Raw genomic sequence first — 15040 nt, forward strand, 5'->3', positions numbered from 1 at the left:
ATCAAACGGCCACTGGAATGGTCCATGATAGCAAGAACGATCGCAACAGCCCACGCACAGGTTTGGCTCTCGGTGGGAGATTTCGGTTGATTCATGGTGTGATTCGGATTGTGGCTGGCCTAGGGCCCTTAGACATGGTTCAAACCATACCCTAGGATATTGGTAAGAGGCTCTGGTTGGTGGTGCAAGCGCCAATGGCCGGTAGTCTCGAAAACAACGCAAGGAAACGAATGCGCTGCTGCTGTATTTTGTTGACAGCAAGTGGTGCTTCGGTTCAGAGGCTTGTTTGAGTCCTTAGTTGGCTTTTAGACTATAGCCTTGGAGTAGACAGTACCTCATCAAGTTAGTAAGGTCATGTTTTTGGCCGTTTGTGATTCGGATCAGTTTAGAGGTCGTATGAGAATTTACGGTGCAATGTGCCAAAGTGACTCTCGTAAGAGCGTTTCATGTTTTGGCCTCCATTCACCAAAATTTCGAGTACTGTAATTTTAGGAGCATTATTTCATCATTTTAGGTGTATTTTAATCATGACTAAATTATGGTTAGGTGTTGGTTCGGGTTGGCACGGAATCATGATTAAATACTAAGTCATTGGGCGTAATTGTCTCGTTTTTGGAGTCAATTACAAAGTTTGGTCAAGTTAAACCATTTGCATATTTTTCATGTGAGATTTAGGTCGCAGCGAGCCTGGGAAAGATCCAACCCATATGGTAAAATTATTACAGGATATTTAATTATGTGATTGTCGCGTGATTTCTTAATTGCTTGCAAGTGCACAACGTCAAGTTGTAATAAAATGTATTTTCGAGTACAAGTGTCGATCCCACGAGGAGTACGTATTTAAATGTATATTAATGCTTGCAATTAAAATAGTCTCAATTTTATTTAGAAAAATCAATTGACAGATTTGTTTGCACCAATAACTAAATTGAAAATAAATTTAATTATATTATAACACCAAACTTTTTATAACAAATAACTATGAAATAAAAGATCTAGAGATCCGATTTCACGCAACTATCCACCATGTGTTATTTTGTGTAGCTATATTATAAATGTCCTTATTATACATTAGCCAAGAATTCTAAATTATCTACTCCCTCTCCCGAGTGCTAAGTAGATACTAATTATCTAACAAAGGATTGTAACGTCCCCGTCAACAATCTATAATTAAATAACACAATAAGCAACAACTTCTTTTAATGTCTTCAATAGCAATATATGTCCTCCCGAACTATATAAATACCATCGATATATTTTTCCCTTTCTTGTTTATAAATTCCCTTTTCCAAGTGATAAATTATAAACATAAGAATCATTCAAGATATGGCCAATAAAATGAAAGCATTAAGATTGAAAAAATACAAATGAACAATAAGGAAAACTTATATAGCATAATTCATAAATCCCAACACATGGTGTCTAGTTTTGTTCCATCATTCCTCTAGAAATAAGAATTAGTTCATAATAAAAATAACACAACAACACATGAATCTTAAACAAGACATATCAAATAAAAATAAAGAAAGAAGAACTTAGAACAAGAGATTTGGAGTGCAATGAAATTTCTGTCCAGAAATGTGCAATAGATTTCAAAGGATGATGAACTTGAGCTTCAATCCTTTCTTTGTAGCCTCCTCTCATTTCCTTTTCTCCCCAATACCCTAGATGGTGAATAATAGAAGCCTTTTATAGTCCAGACAAACTTCCCCACGCAGCACACCATTTTCCTCTTCTTTTATTCGAAGTCCACAAAGTTACAGATTTTTCGGACTCTGTTTTGCGAAGGACCGTGGGTGCGGTGAAAGAAGGACCGCGGGTGCGGTGTTGTTTCGGAGAAACTTTCAGTCTCGAAATTCAGTGACCGCGGGTGCGGTTTTAGAAGGACCGCGGGTGCGGTCATGCTTCGGCAGAATTTTTTTATTTCTATCTTCAGGGACCGCGGGTGCGGTCATACTTCGGCCATTTTATCTTTTGCACTACTCCAATTCAACAATTTGCTACTCAAAATTCTATTCTAAGCTTCCAAACTACAACAACAAAAACAACAACAAATCACATAAAACCTGCTCAAGAATAACAAAATTTCAAGTTAAAAACAAGTAATAAAAGTACAATAAATTGCACTTATCAAGTTCCCCCAAACTTAAGATTTTGCTAGTCCCGAGCAAAACAAAACAACACAAACAAACAAGTCATGAAATATTTTAAAGAACTTGGCCTCAAGATATTTTAACTAACTCTTCATGCATTCACAATTCAAATCAATCCAACCACTTGTTCATCCGGATAAAATCATGCAATCGGTTAATTTTCTTAACTTCTAATCTCTTCAACTCATGTTTCAAAACATTCTCAATCAATTTCAATTTTTACAAACACAAATCAAGAGGTCTTTTCCGGTAAAAATTTGGTTCAAAGCAATATTCATTCAAGAAAGGGATACCCAATAAATATTTGATGCAATGAGGTGTGTGTAAAATTGATCAAGATTCTTACTCAATGAAAGTGTTTATCGATTGTCCATAAGCTAGATCCTCCCAATCACTCTCCACTAGTATATTGGACAACTATGACTAGGTTAATAGGATTTTCAATGGTTATAATGTTAGGCCTTGGCTCATGGCTACAAATAAAGATTAGGAGTTCAAATAAAGGAGTAAGTTGAATTTTATTTCTTTTGCAAACTCCACTTTTTCTTTTATCTCCAATTTTTTTATTTATTTCATCTCTTTTTCTCCCATTTTTCTCCACTTTCATCAATGTAACATCATTCATTTTTCTTTTCTTTTGTAGGAGAATTTTCATTTCTTTGATCCTTTAAATTCTTACTCCCTTGAGAAGGTAGGAAATTAATGTTTAAGATATTCAACGGGGTAGTAAATGTGGGATATTTGAAAGAACATCGAATGGGGGTCTTTCACACATGTTAACGTGTGCCATTCGAATTCATTTAAGCTCAAAGAGGTGACAAATGATAAATTCTTTTTATTTAGTAGCTTGAAAGGCTCAATCGATCCAAAAATCACCTAAATCATTCCTAAATCATAATTTGTCCGTATTTCGCCTTGAGTGATGTTTGGATAGTTCTAGACAAAATCTCCATTCACCAACACGAAGTAGAATCTAATCATCGTGAAAATGGTGTCTCGATGCATCTCAAAAGAAAAGTGCTTGGCTTCCAAGAAATTTCAAGAACACAATTCTTTTTTTTTCATATAGGCTCAAGAGGGCTTCAAATGAATATTTATGAACAATATAAATAGGCCCAAATAAAATCAAAGATTGCCTCAATCATATGTGTGTTTGCAAAAATTTATTTCGATGTCAAATGAAAATCAAAGAGTTGTATAGAAATTATAAGTCTCAAACTTACCAAATCTCATGATTGTTCTCTAAATTTTTCAAATTGATCGATTAACATGAATGTAATACATGATTTTTCTTCTTAATGCAACATTTTTCTTTTCTCATCATTGTCCATTTATATAAAAAATTTCATGACTAAAAACACAAAAGCAAACAACTACAAAAATAAATAAACACAAAATAAATAAATAAACACACAAAAGAAAATAAACACACAAGCAAACATAAAATAAATCAAATCTCCCCCAAACTAAAACATGCACATCGTCCTCAATATAAATAAGCATGAAAATTAGGAGAATACACAAACTTCGGGCGACGACCGTCAGTGGTCATCGCCATCCTCATCATCTTCTTCATCTTGTGGTGGTTGGAACTCCGGCGGGTGGTAAATGGGTGGCCACTGTGGAGGAGGTGGGAATGGATTGCCAGAGGTTGAAGCCGATGGAAATTGCTGAGCCAAGACAGATGTAAAATCCATCATATATCCCATAAATATATCGGTCCTAAACCGAAATGCATCCATTTCTTGGCGGTGTTGTTGCATATCTTCTTCCAACTGGGTCAACCAATCTTTCCTATTTCGTTGTTGCGGTTGTGGTTGTGGTTCTTGAGCTTGAGCCTGAGCACGTCTCTCTGCAGCTCTTCTGTTAAATTCCCTTTCTGCTTGACGTGCCGCAGCATGTTCACCTCTAACTACCCTATGTGGTTGAACTACCACAATGGGGTTTTTAGGCTTCAACAATTCTTCATTTACTGCCCAAGTCACTCCCGCATTTTGTCATAAATCAGTGATAAGAGAAGGGTGGAGGAGTCCACTAGGAGAGTTACCTCTTGCATATTCAAGCATCGAACTCTGAAGCAATTGACCTAAATCAATTGTCTTCCCCGTCATAATGCAAAAAGTAAGAATTGCCCTCTCCTTGATGACTGTGGTGGTATGCTCAGTAGGCTTAATCCTAGCAGAAATAAATGAATACCAATCTTTTGCAACACTTTTGAGATCAGACTTAGCTAGGCTAACATGCACATCATCCCTCATTCTCCATTCCGCTCCCTCTATGCAAATTGTTTGAAGAATATTATTATAATTTACATGCTCAGCCCGGTATTCTTCATATTCATCGTGCATTACATGAGGGATACCATATAACGTATTGATCGTATGTGCATCAAAGGCTACCATTTTTCCTCGCACCAACACCTTCAACTGATCATGCCTAACCTTGAGGTTAGCATAAAATTCTCTCACCAACGAAATGATAGCATCTTGTGGCTGCCTGCCAAACTCATCCCAGTGCCGAGCAGTAAGCATTAGTCCAATTTCAGTTCGAGGGAAACTAAGATCAAATCCCCTTTCTTTTATAATGCTCTTGCTCAAAATCTTTCCATAGTTCTCCTCCGCTTGTTCGTCCCAAAACCTGTTTGCATCGTAATTCACAGATGATGATGCACCCTTAGATTGTTTTTTTCTTGAAGGCACTTTATCGAACACCTTTCAATCACCAACTCTCCTCAATCCAATTCACAAAATTTAATGATTCTCGCACTCCCCCAAACTTAATACTCACAATATGCACACCTCAACAATATACACAACAATCCAATCAACAATATCCACAATACCAAGAATGTACTTCACTAAACGTAATTTCCTTCCATAGCAAATAACACCTTCAATTTCGAAATTTCAACAAATATGCAATGGATTTGCTCACCTTAATTGTGTTGAAATGTTTCTTGAAGAATAAAATCAAAGCTCCATCCTATTTGAAGAAATTTTCGAGCCCCTTTGAAACCCTAGATTTGATGTTGATTTTTGTGGAAAGAAAATTGATATTTGATGGAATGAATGAAGATATTTAGGTTGGAGTGGAAAATTTGTTGAAGAAATAACAAAATTTGAGTGTGAAAAGTTTGTTCTTGAGAAAAGATTTCGAAGGAAGGAGAGAAATTTGAGAGATGTGTTCTTCGATTATGAAAATTTCTACCCCATTTTGTTTGTAAAACTATCGACCGCGGGTGCGGTGTGCAAGAGACCGCTGTAACACCCCAGATTCGACGACTGTCCTCACTGTATCAAGACGAGTCTTTTCAGTGTGCTTATATCCTCACTCACACGCACCCTGGGAAACTTCCCAGGAGGTCACCCATCCCAAAATTGCCCCAAGTCAAGCACGCTTAACTTTGGAGTTCTTATGTGATGAGCTACCGAAAAGAAGATGCACCTTCGTGATATGAGTAGTACAAATCAAATCTTTTAAACCTTCTTCAACTGTACAGTCCATTACATTGAACAGTCTCGGAATCCCTCTCATTCCCGTGTAGGTCGGTTCATTCATGTTCCCTCCACCTAGAAGCCTGCCAGGAGCCGCTCATTGTCCGTGCAACTGATGGCACCGGCGATCACCCCCCGCCCTCTTCGGCCCCGGGCCTCACGATTGTAGAACCCATAAATTGGATTGCGTATAAGCCATGCATAATTCTAGTATTTAAAATTAAAATGATTTTTAGTGTATGAGTATTTAAATTTTTTTCTTTAAATTTATTTATTTTGCGCAGTAGTTTAATTGTTATCTTTTCAGTAAAATAAGTGAGGGCGGACTGGAGATGGAATATTGAGATAAGTTAATAAAGACTTATTTAAGAAGTGGTAATTTAGCATGTTAGTAAATATAATTTAAAAAGTTGGCATGCGTGCAAGTTATTAAACTTATTTCGTATTTTATTTAATTGTTTTTAAAGCATTAAATGCAGGTTTATTTCATTAATTTATGTTTAATTATTTTTATGCATTTTATGCATAATTCATGCATGATAGGATTTGTTTCATGAAATTTTAAAAGTTCGTGCATTCAAGATTTTTAAGTTGCATTTTACGCCCGAACGAGGATCGGAGACCGGAGAATTTTCAGGAAAATTATTTTATTACACAATTCCTTTTTATAAATTTATTTAAAGCATTTTTAAGTGTATTTTAAAAAAATGGGAATTTTTGGGTATTTTTAACCGCATCATTATAATTTTTAGCGGTACGATAATTTTATCGAATCGGGGACTTTTAAGGGTTCGACTAATATATTTCTAAATCTTTTCAACTCGAAATAGTTTTCGAGAATTAGATTGGGCTTAGTGGGCTTACTTTGAGTTTATAGGACTTAATTATCTTTTTAACTTTTAAATTAAACAATATGGGCCCATAAATTAATTTGTTATCTATATAATTAACCTTAAGCACCATTAACCCTAAACCTAATTCTACCCACCAACCAGCCGACACCCATTCGACTCATCACCCCTCGGTTTCAGAAGATAGCAGCTGTAGGCCACATTCTTTTGGCTTCTTGTGGCAAAGAAAGAAAAACTACCCGGTCCCTCCATTACATCCTTGCACTCCAATCTTCTTAAGCCACGCTTTTACTCTTTTTCTGCATACTACTGATGTACATGTATTTATGCATTTAAACTTTCGATCCAGCACTGTATATGATTTATGCATTCGGTTTTTGAGGGTTCATGCTACCCTTAGTTGGATGCTCACGTTTTCATGTATTTCTGTGCAAGGGGCTGTGAGTTCGAGTTGTTAGGAGGCTGAAAACACTTCTGAGGTGTAGTCTTGGGGGTTCGATATGGTGGATTTTGCTGTAGGTTGTTGGATCGAAAGTATGATGCAATGGGTGGCTTGGTTCTTAAGATAGCAGCGTGCGAGTGTCTTCCAGCAACGCAGGGACCTCTACGAGCCTTAGACCTGACTTTGGTGGGTCTGATCCACGGTCTAAGAAGGCTCGAGTGCTGCTGGAACAAGCCCCTTAGCCGATCGAGTGTGGGTTAATAAGAATCGGCCACGGTAGTTTCCTTCGGGTTCTAGCGTTCAGTTTCGTTGTGTAGTTTGCATGGGAGCGGTTGTTTGGTTCTGATAGGTGGATTGGGGGCTGGTCTATGTCCTTGTTAGGTTGTCTCATGAGTGGTGCGACGGGTCAGCTGGAGGCGTGAATTTTGGGAAGAAATCATGCATGAAGTGGTGGATTAGGATAGGACCGATAGTTGAGCATATTCTGGAAATTTAGCCGTGTGTTTGGGGGCCTATTGTCATTGTTTTAGGACCTCTTAAGTGTTTTAAATTATGATAAAAAATTGGGAAAGTTTTGGTAAGTTTCGGTTCAATTCGGGTAGAAATCGGGACCCGGTCCAAGTTTTAAAACGAGTCGGTTAAGTTGTGTTTCCGGCTCGAGTTTACGTCTAAGAATACTTTTAAAAATGTTTTTGGATATTTTAAGGGGTTTGGTAAGCTTCGGGTCAATTTTAGAGGTCCAGGGGTAAAATGGTAATTTTTGGGTTTCCAGGGGCAAAATGGTCATTATACACCCGGGGTGAGAATTTGGTCCTGGCAGCGCCCTGAGCACAAATCATGATATTTTTTTAAATGTTCATGCATCACGTTTACGATTTTTACGCTATTTTAATAATTATGGTGCATGCTTGGTTTAAAGGAATTAAGAGAGAAAAAGTGAGAAAGTGAAGAACACTCCGTCTCCGCCGCGCCGCGTCGTTATTTCGTTTGTTTTCTGTCAAAACAAACCAAGGCATGTTTATATCTTCTTTCACTCTTCAATCAAGCCATATAGGTATTTTTAAATATCGCAAGTACATGATTTTAATGCAAGAAGATCGAAATTGTTCATATTTAATTATGTTGGTTAATTATATTACGTGCAAAATATTCATTTTTGAGATTTATGCGATATTGCTTGTGGTCACTTTACTATCATGATTAAATCCGGTCGCAAGTTACCGGTCCGGTCGCCAGTTACCGGTTATGAGAGCATTACTAAGTCATGTCGCCAGTTACAGGCCCGGTCGCCAGTTACCGGTCAGTTCAGTTGTTTCACCCAGTACTGTGGCAGTGGTCTGATCAGACGTACATTACTAAGTCCTGTCGCCAGTCACAGGCCCGGTCGCCAGTTACCGGTCAGTTCAGTTCAGGGGCCACTTGCGTAGACCATAATCTCGCCAGAAAATTATTACAGGCTATTTCAGTACAGGGCTCCAAGGAGCAAACATTTTTCATTATGATTTTCAGTTCAGTTATGCACGTATTATAATTAATCATGACACGACATTTTTACGTTATGCCTCATGACATGATATTTTTATCCCATGCAAATTTTTACTATTATTTACTCGTTATTTACGATATATGCATGCTGAGTCTTTAGACTCACTAGACTTGATTGTTGTAGGTACTGTTGATGTCGGGATCGAGGGCGGGGACCAGTGAGCCAGCTCGAGTCGGCAGTAGTGGGATCCGAGGACCTCATTTTTTTCAGCATTTAATATTTTATGATCAAGCATTTTTCACGTTGCTGGATTATTTTAAATTATTATTTTTACAAACAAACATTTACTTCCGCTGCCATTTCGAACATAAAACTTTACTTATCAGTTTATTTTATGAACGAGGCATTTTAATTATTTTAAAAAGAAAAATTTTAATTTTTCCGCAAATTTTCAAACACGGATTTCCAGGCCGTTTCACCGCGGGTGCGGTGTTCCTTTTCGAGAATTCTTATAATTTTTATGTTCGATGACCGCGGGTGAGGTGTACAAGAGACCGCGGGTGCGGTGTGCTCTCGGCAAATGTTGCATAATTCAATATTAATTGACCGCGGCCGCGGTGCAGGAACAACCGCGGGTGCGGTGTTCTCTCGGGACATGTTGCGCGACTGCGCTCAAAAATATACCGCAGGTGCGGTATTCTTTCGGGAAAAAAATTTTTTCTTCTTCATTTTTTATGCCTGAAAATAAAACAAGTGGAATTTATTAGTTTTGGGAAGATATAAGCACACACTATACTTAAAAAAAAATATAAACAACCTAAAAATAAGAATACTAGAATAAAAGCAAAACCGAAAACAAAATGCAAAAGAGAAACGAAAATTTGGGTTGCCTCCCAATAAGCGCTTGGTTAAACGTCTTCAGCCCGACTACCATAAGTTTACATCAAGTCGATCCGCCCAAAGAAATGTTGTCAAGTTGCCTTACTTCAGTTCCATAATATGGCTTAACTCACTGCCCGTTCACCTTGAAGGTCCTCCCATCACTGCATTTTAGCTCAATCGCCCCATGAGGGTACACTGTCTCCACCAAAAATGGACCTGACCAACGTGATTTCAACTTACCAGGAAACAACTTCAGACGGGAGTTGAACAAGAGTACTTGTTGTCCTGGTTTGAGCTCCCTTCGTACAATGAGTTTATCGTGCCACTTCATGGTCTGCTCTTTGTAAATCTTGGCATTTTCATATGCATCATTGCGGAACTCATCCATCTCGCTCAACTGCAGTTTCCTAATGTCACCAGAAGCTTTCAAATCAAAATTTAATTTCTTTACAGCCCAAAATGCTCTATGCTCCAACTCCAACGGCAGATGACATGCTTTCCCAAACACTAGCCTATAGGGAGACATCCCAATAGGCGTCTTGAATGCAGTCCGATAAGCCCATAATGCATCATCCAACTTCATAGCCCAATCTCTCCGATTGGTGTTGACAGTCTTTTCCAGAATTTGCTTAATTTCACGATTAGATATTTCAGCTTGTCCATTCGACCGAGGATGATATGCTAGTGCCACTTTGTGCTTCACATTGTATTTAGCCAACAGTGAGTTGAAAATTTTATTGCAAAAATGCGTACCTTCATCACTTATGATGGCTTTCGGTGTTCCAAACCTGGTGAAGATGTTCTTGTGGACAAACTTAACTACAACACGAGCATCATTAGTATTGGTGGCAATTACTTCCACCCATTTCGACACATAATCAACAGCTAATAAAATATAAGATTGACCAAAAGAAGGGGGAAAGGGTCCCATGAAATCTATGCCCCATACATCAAAAAGTTCCACTTCCAAAATATTTGTCAGTGGCAATTCGTGACGCCTAGAAATGTTTCCTAACCTTTGGCACCTATCACATGATTTCACTAAGGTATAGCTATCCTTAAACAAAGTTGGCCAGAAAAAACCTGATTGCAATACCTTAGCTGCAGTTCGTGTCGCTCCAAAATGTCCACCATATGCAGATGAATGACATAGCTCAAGAATTTGGTGTGCTTCAACACCGTCAACACATCTCCTAATCACTTGGTCAGCACATCTCTTATACACATAAGGATCATCCTAGAAGAAAAATATGATATCATGAAAGAACTTCTTTTTCTGATGGTGGTTCAGATCTGGAGAAAGAATACCACAAGACAAAAAATTCGCAATGTCAGCAAACCAAGGGAGTATTGAACTTACCTCAAAAAGTTGTTCATCCGGAAATGTTTCCTGTATTGCTCCTTCTTCTTTCCTATCCTCTAGCTCAAGTCTTGACAAGTGGTCAGCCACTTGATTCTCACTTCCCTTCTTATCTTTGACCTCGAAGTCAAATTCTTGTAATAACAGTATCCACCTTATCAAGCGTGGTTTCGCATCCTTCTTGGCAAATAGGTAGCGAATGGCTGCATGGTCAGTAAAAACAATTACTTTTGTGCCGATCAGATATGGCCTGAATTTGTCGAAGGCAAATACTACAGCAAGCATCTCCTTTTCAGTTGTGGTGTAATTTTGCTGTGCAGCATCCATAGTACGGCTTGCATAATAGATTGCCCTAAACATTCTTTCTCTTCTTTGGCCCAATACTGCACCAACGGCATAATCACTTGCGTCACACATCAGCTCAAAGGGCTCCTTCCAGTCCGGCACTATCATGATTGGTGATGTCACCAATGCCCTCTTGATTTTCTCAAAAGCCTGCAAACAATCATCATCAAATATGAATGTGGAATCTTTTTCAAGCAAATTACATAAAGGTTTAGTGATCTTAGAAAAATCTTTAATGAATCTCCGATAAAACCCCGCATGTCCTAGAAAGCTCCTTATTCCTTTGATGTTCTTTGGTGGAGGAAGTTTTTCAATTGCAACTACCTTGGCTCTATCCACCTCTAATCCCTTAGATGATGCTTTATGTCCCAGGACAATGCCCTCTTGAACCATAAAGTGACATTTTTCCCAATTAAGAACTAGGTTCTTTTCTTGGCATCTCTGCAACACAAGAGATAAGTTATGTAAACAATGATCAAATGAAGAGCCAAATACCGAGAAGTCATCCATGAAGACTTCCATGATTTCCTCCACCATGTCTGCAAATATAGCCATCATAAACCTCTGAAAAGTGGCCGGTGCATTGCATAGCCCAAAAGGCATTCTCCTAAAAGCGAACGTACCATAGGGACACGTAAAAGTAGTCTTCTCCTGATCCTCTGGTGCTATAGCTATCTGGTTATAACCTGAATAACCATCTAAGAAGCAATAATGACAATAACCAGCAAGTCTATCTAGCATTTGATCAATAAAAGGCAATGGAAAATGATCTTTTCGGGTGGCATTGTTCAATTTTCTATAATCCATACAAACTCGCCAACCAGTTACAGTACGAGTAGATATTAATTCATCATGTTCATTTTTAACCACAGTTATTCCACCCTTTTTCGGTACAACTTGTACAGGAGACACCCAATTACTATCAGAAATAGCATATATCACACCAGCATTCAGCAATTTAAGCACCTCATTTTTCACAACTTCTTTCATTGCCGGATTTAATCTCCTCTGATGATCCACATAAGGAGTATACGACTCCTCCTCCATTAAAATTTTATGCATGCATATAGTGGGGCTAATTCCCCTAATATCAGAAATCGACCATCCAAATGCAGTTTTATATTCCCTCAATACTCTCAATAATTTATCTTTTTCATCAATAGTAAGGGAAGAAGATATGATTACCGGATATTTCGACTTCTCTCCTAAGAATGCATAACATAGGTGGCTTGGCAATTCCTTCAGATCAGGAAAGGGTGATATTACCTCTATTTTCTCTTTGACGTTCAACTCCTCAATCAACACATCCGTTTTCTTTTCTTTATGCAATACTTCAAGAGCCACCAGTTGCTCTTTCACTTCCCAGTCGTCTTCACTAACAGCTTCAGCAGCTCCAACCAAGCAACTCTCCAAAGGGTCCCTAGTTCCTGCACAGTCAAAGGATACACATGAGTCTATAACATCAATGCTTTTACAAGTACTTACCTCATTTGATCCCCTCATGGCATGATAAATATTAAAAATGACTTCTTCTCCACCAACTCTCAAGGTGAGTTCACCCTTATGCACATCTATCAATGCCCTTCCAGTTGCAAGGAACGGTCTTCCAAAGATTAATGGAGCATCATTATCCTCTTCCATATCTAGAATCACAAAGTCTGCAGGAAAAATAAACTTATCCACTTTTACCAATACATCCTCGACGATCCCTCTTGGATATGTAAGACTTCTGTCTGCAAGCTGTAGGGTGATAGTGGTTGGTTTAACTTATCCAAGCTCCAATTTCCTGAAAATAGAAAATGGCATCAAATTAATACTTGCTCCTAAATCACATAAAGCTTTACTACAATGAGAACCACCAAAAAAGCAAGGAATAGGAAAACTCCCTGGTTCTTTCAATTTTGTTGGTAATTTCTTTTGTAGGATGGCACTGCACTCCTCAGTAAGCTTCACTATCTCAAACTCTTGCAGCTTCCTCTTTTTAGACATCACATCTTTAATGAACTTGGCATAGTTGGGCATTTGCTCCAATGCATCAGCAAATGGTATATTGATGTGTATCTTCTTAAAAATCTCAAGGAATTTTGCAAATTGATCATCTAAACTCTTCTTTTTGAACCTCTGAGGGTATGGAATGGCAGGCTTAAATGCAGGAGGTTGTACAACTTTTGTCTTAGAGTCCTCAACCTTATTCTCTGTTATAACCTCAAACTCAACATCTTCCACTGACTTCTCATTTTCCACCATCTCCTTGGGACTTTGAACCTCCAATTCTTTTCCGCTCCTCAAAGTGACTGCCTTGCACTGCTCTTTTGGATTAACTTCCGTATTACTCGGAAATTGACCCCTGTTCTGATCTCTCAAACTATTAGCCAACTGTCCAATTTGTGTCTCCAAAGATTTCATCGTAGCACCCATGTTTCCTATGTGAGTCTCCATGCTATCAAGCCGAGACTCAGTTCTAGCCATCCTCTTTCCAGATTCAGCCACAAATGTACCTACCAAATCCTCAAACGACGGCTTTCCCTCCCCTTTTGATGTATTGAACCCCGGAGGAGGATTCAACACATTCTTATTGTTTGCATAAGAAAAATTTTCATGATTTCTCAAACCTGGATGATAAGTATTAGGAGGAGGGTTATCTCGATATCCTCCAAATCCACCAAAGTTTCTGTTGTTGATATATTGGGCTTCTTCAAGAGAATGAGTTTCTTCAGCAACCACGGAAGGACTTTCAGTGTCAGGTATGCTCACTTTATTCATGGCTGCTAGTTGTGTGGTCAATGCAGAAACTTGGGCGGTTAGTGAAGTGATAGGATCCACGGCATAAATACCAGCTGTCTTCTTTACTCCTGACCTTTCAGATAGCCACTGATAACTGTTAATGGTCATCTGTTCAAGCAAATCATATGCTTGATCAGGTGATTTGGCAAATATCGTTCCACCAGCTGCTGCATCCACAGTGCCTCTTGTTTGTCCATTCAAACCATTATAAAACAATTCAATCTGTACCCAATCTTCAAAACCATGGTTTGGACACCTCCTCAACAACTCCTTATACCGTTCCCATGCCTCATATAATTGCTCAAAGTCAGTCTGCCTAAAAGTACTTATCTCTATCTTCAACTGTGCAGACTTCGCAGGTGGAAAATATTTAGCAAGGAACTTGGTTGCTAACTCCTGCCATGTAGTGATACTCCCCAAAGGAAGCGATTGGAGCCATCCTCTTGCTTGATCCCTAAGAGAAAAAGGAAACAAACGCAATCAAATTATATCATCAGAAACACCATTTATTTTTACCGTGTCAGTAATTTCAAGGAATGTTCTGAGATGTAGATGAGGATCTGCAGTAGCGGCTCCCCCAAACTGATTCTGTTGAACCATGTTTATCAATGCGGGCTTAAGCTCAAAGTAGTTTGCATTAATAGTCCCTCGTGCTATGCCCGAGTAATGAGCATTTAGTACCGGCCTAAAATGATCTCTGATGGGTATTGCAGGGGGTGGATTTTCATTATCTCTGTTTTCAGCCATTGCTCGAATCTCTTCTCTTCTTGCCTTTCTTAATCTTCTTACGGTTCTTTCGATCTCAGGATCAAAGATTAGCAAGTCAAGATTTTGCGATCTTCGCATGCACTGTCAAACAAAGATAAGAAACAAATCAATGTTTAATGTATTACAATAAAAAAAGCTCTAAATTAAAATAAAGACTAATTGGTAACAATACTAATATAAATTTAAAATAGACACTCCCCGGCAACGGCGCCAAAAACTTGTCGCGTGATTTCTTAATTGCTTGCAAGTGCACAACGTCAAGTTGTAATAAAATGTATTTTCGAGTACGAGTGTCGATCCCACGAGGAGTACGTATTTAAATGTATATTAATGCTTGCAATTAAAATAGTCTCAATTTTATTTAGAAAAATCAATTGACAGATTTGTTTGCACCAATAACTAAATTGAAAATAAATTTAATTATATTATAACACCAAACTTTTTATAACAAATAACTATGAAATAAAAGATCTAG

At 38.2% G+C, this 15040-nt stretch overlaps 1 protein-coding gene across 1 annotated transcript; it reads right to left on the reverse strand.

The window, feature by feature from the left end:
- Window positions 1-9435: 9435 nt before the first annotated feature.
- On the reverse strand, window positions 9436-13905 carry LOC142531695 (uncharacterized). The gene is made up of 7 exons (XM_075637923.1): window positions 13626-13905; window positions 12873-13544; window positions 12280-12440; window positions 10669-12021; window positions 10392-10545; window positions 10062-10127; window positions 9436-9731 (listed from the first exon to the last, which is right to left on the reverse strand). The coding sequence occupies exons 1-7, from the start codon at window positions 13903-13905 to the stop codon at window positions 9436-9438; spliced, it is 2982 nt and encodes a 993-aa protein (XP_075494038.1).
- Window positions 13906-15040: the final 1135 nt, after the last annotated feature.

Source organism: Primulina tabacum, chromosome 17, assembly GCF_025594145.1.
Source record: "Primulina tabacum isolate GXHZ01 chromosome 17, ASM2559414v2, whole genome shotgun sequence".
Taxonomy (NCBI): Eukaryota; Viridiplantae; Streptophyta; class Magnoliopsida; order Lamiales; family Gesneriaceae; genus Primulina; species Primulina tabacum.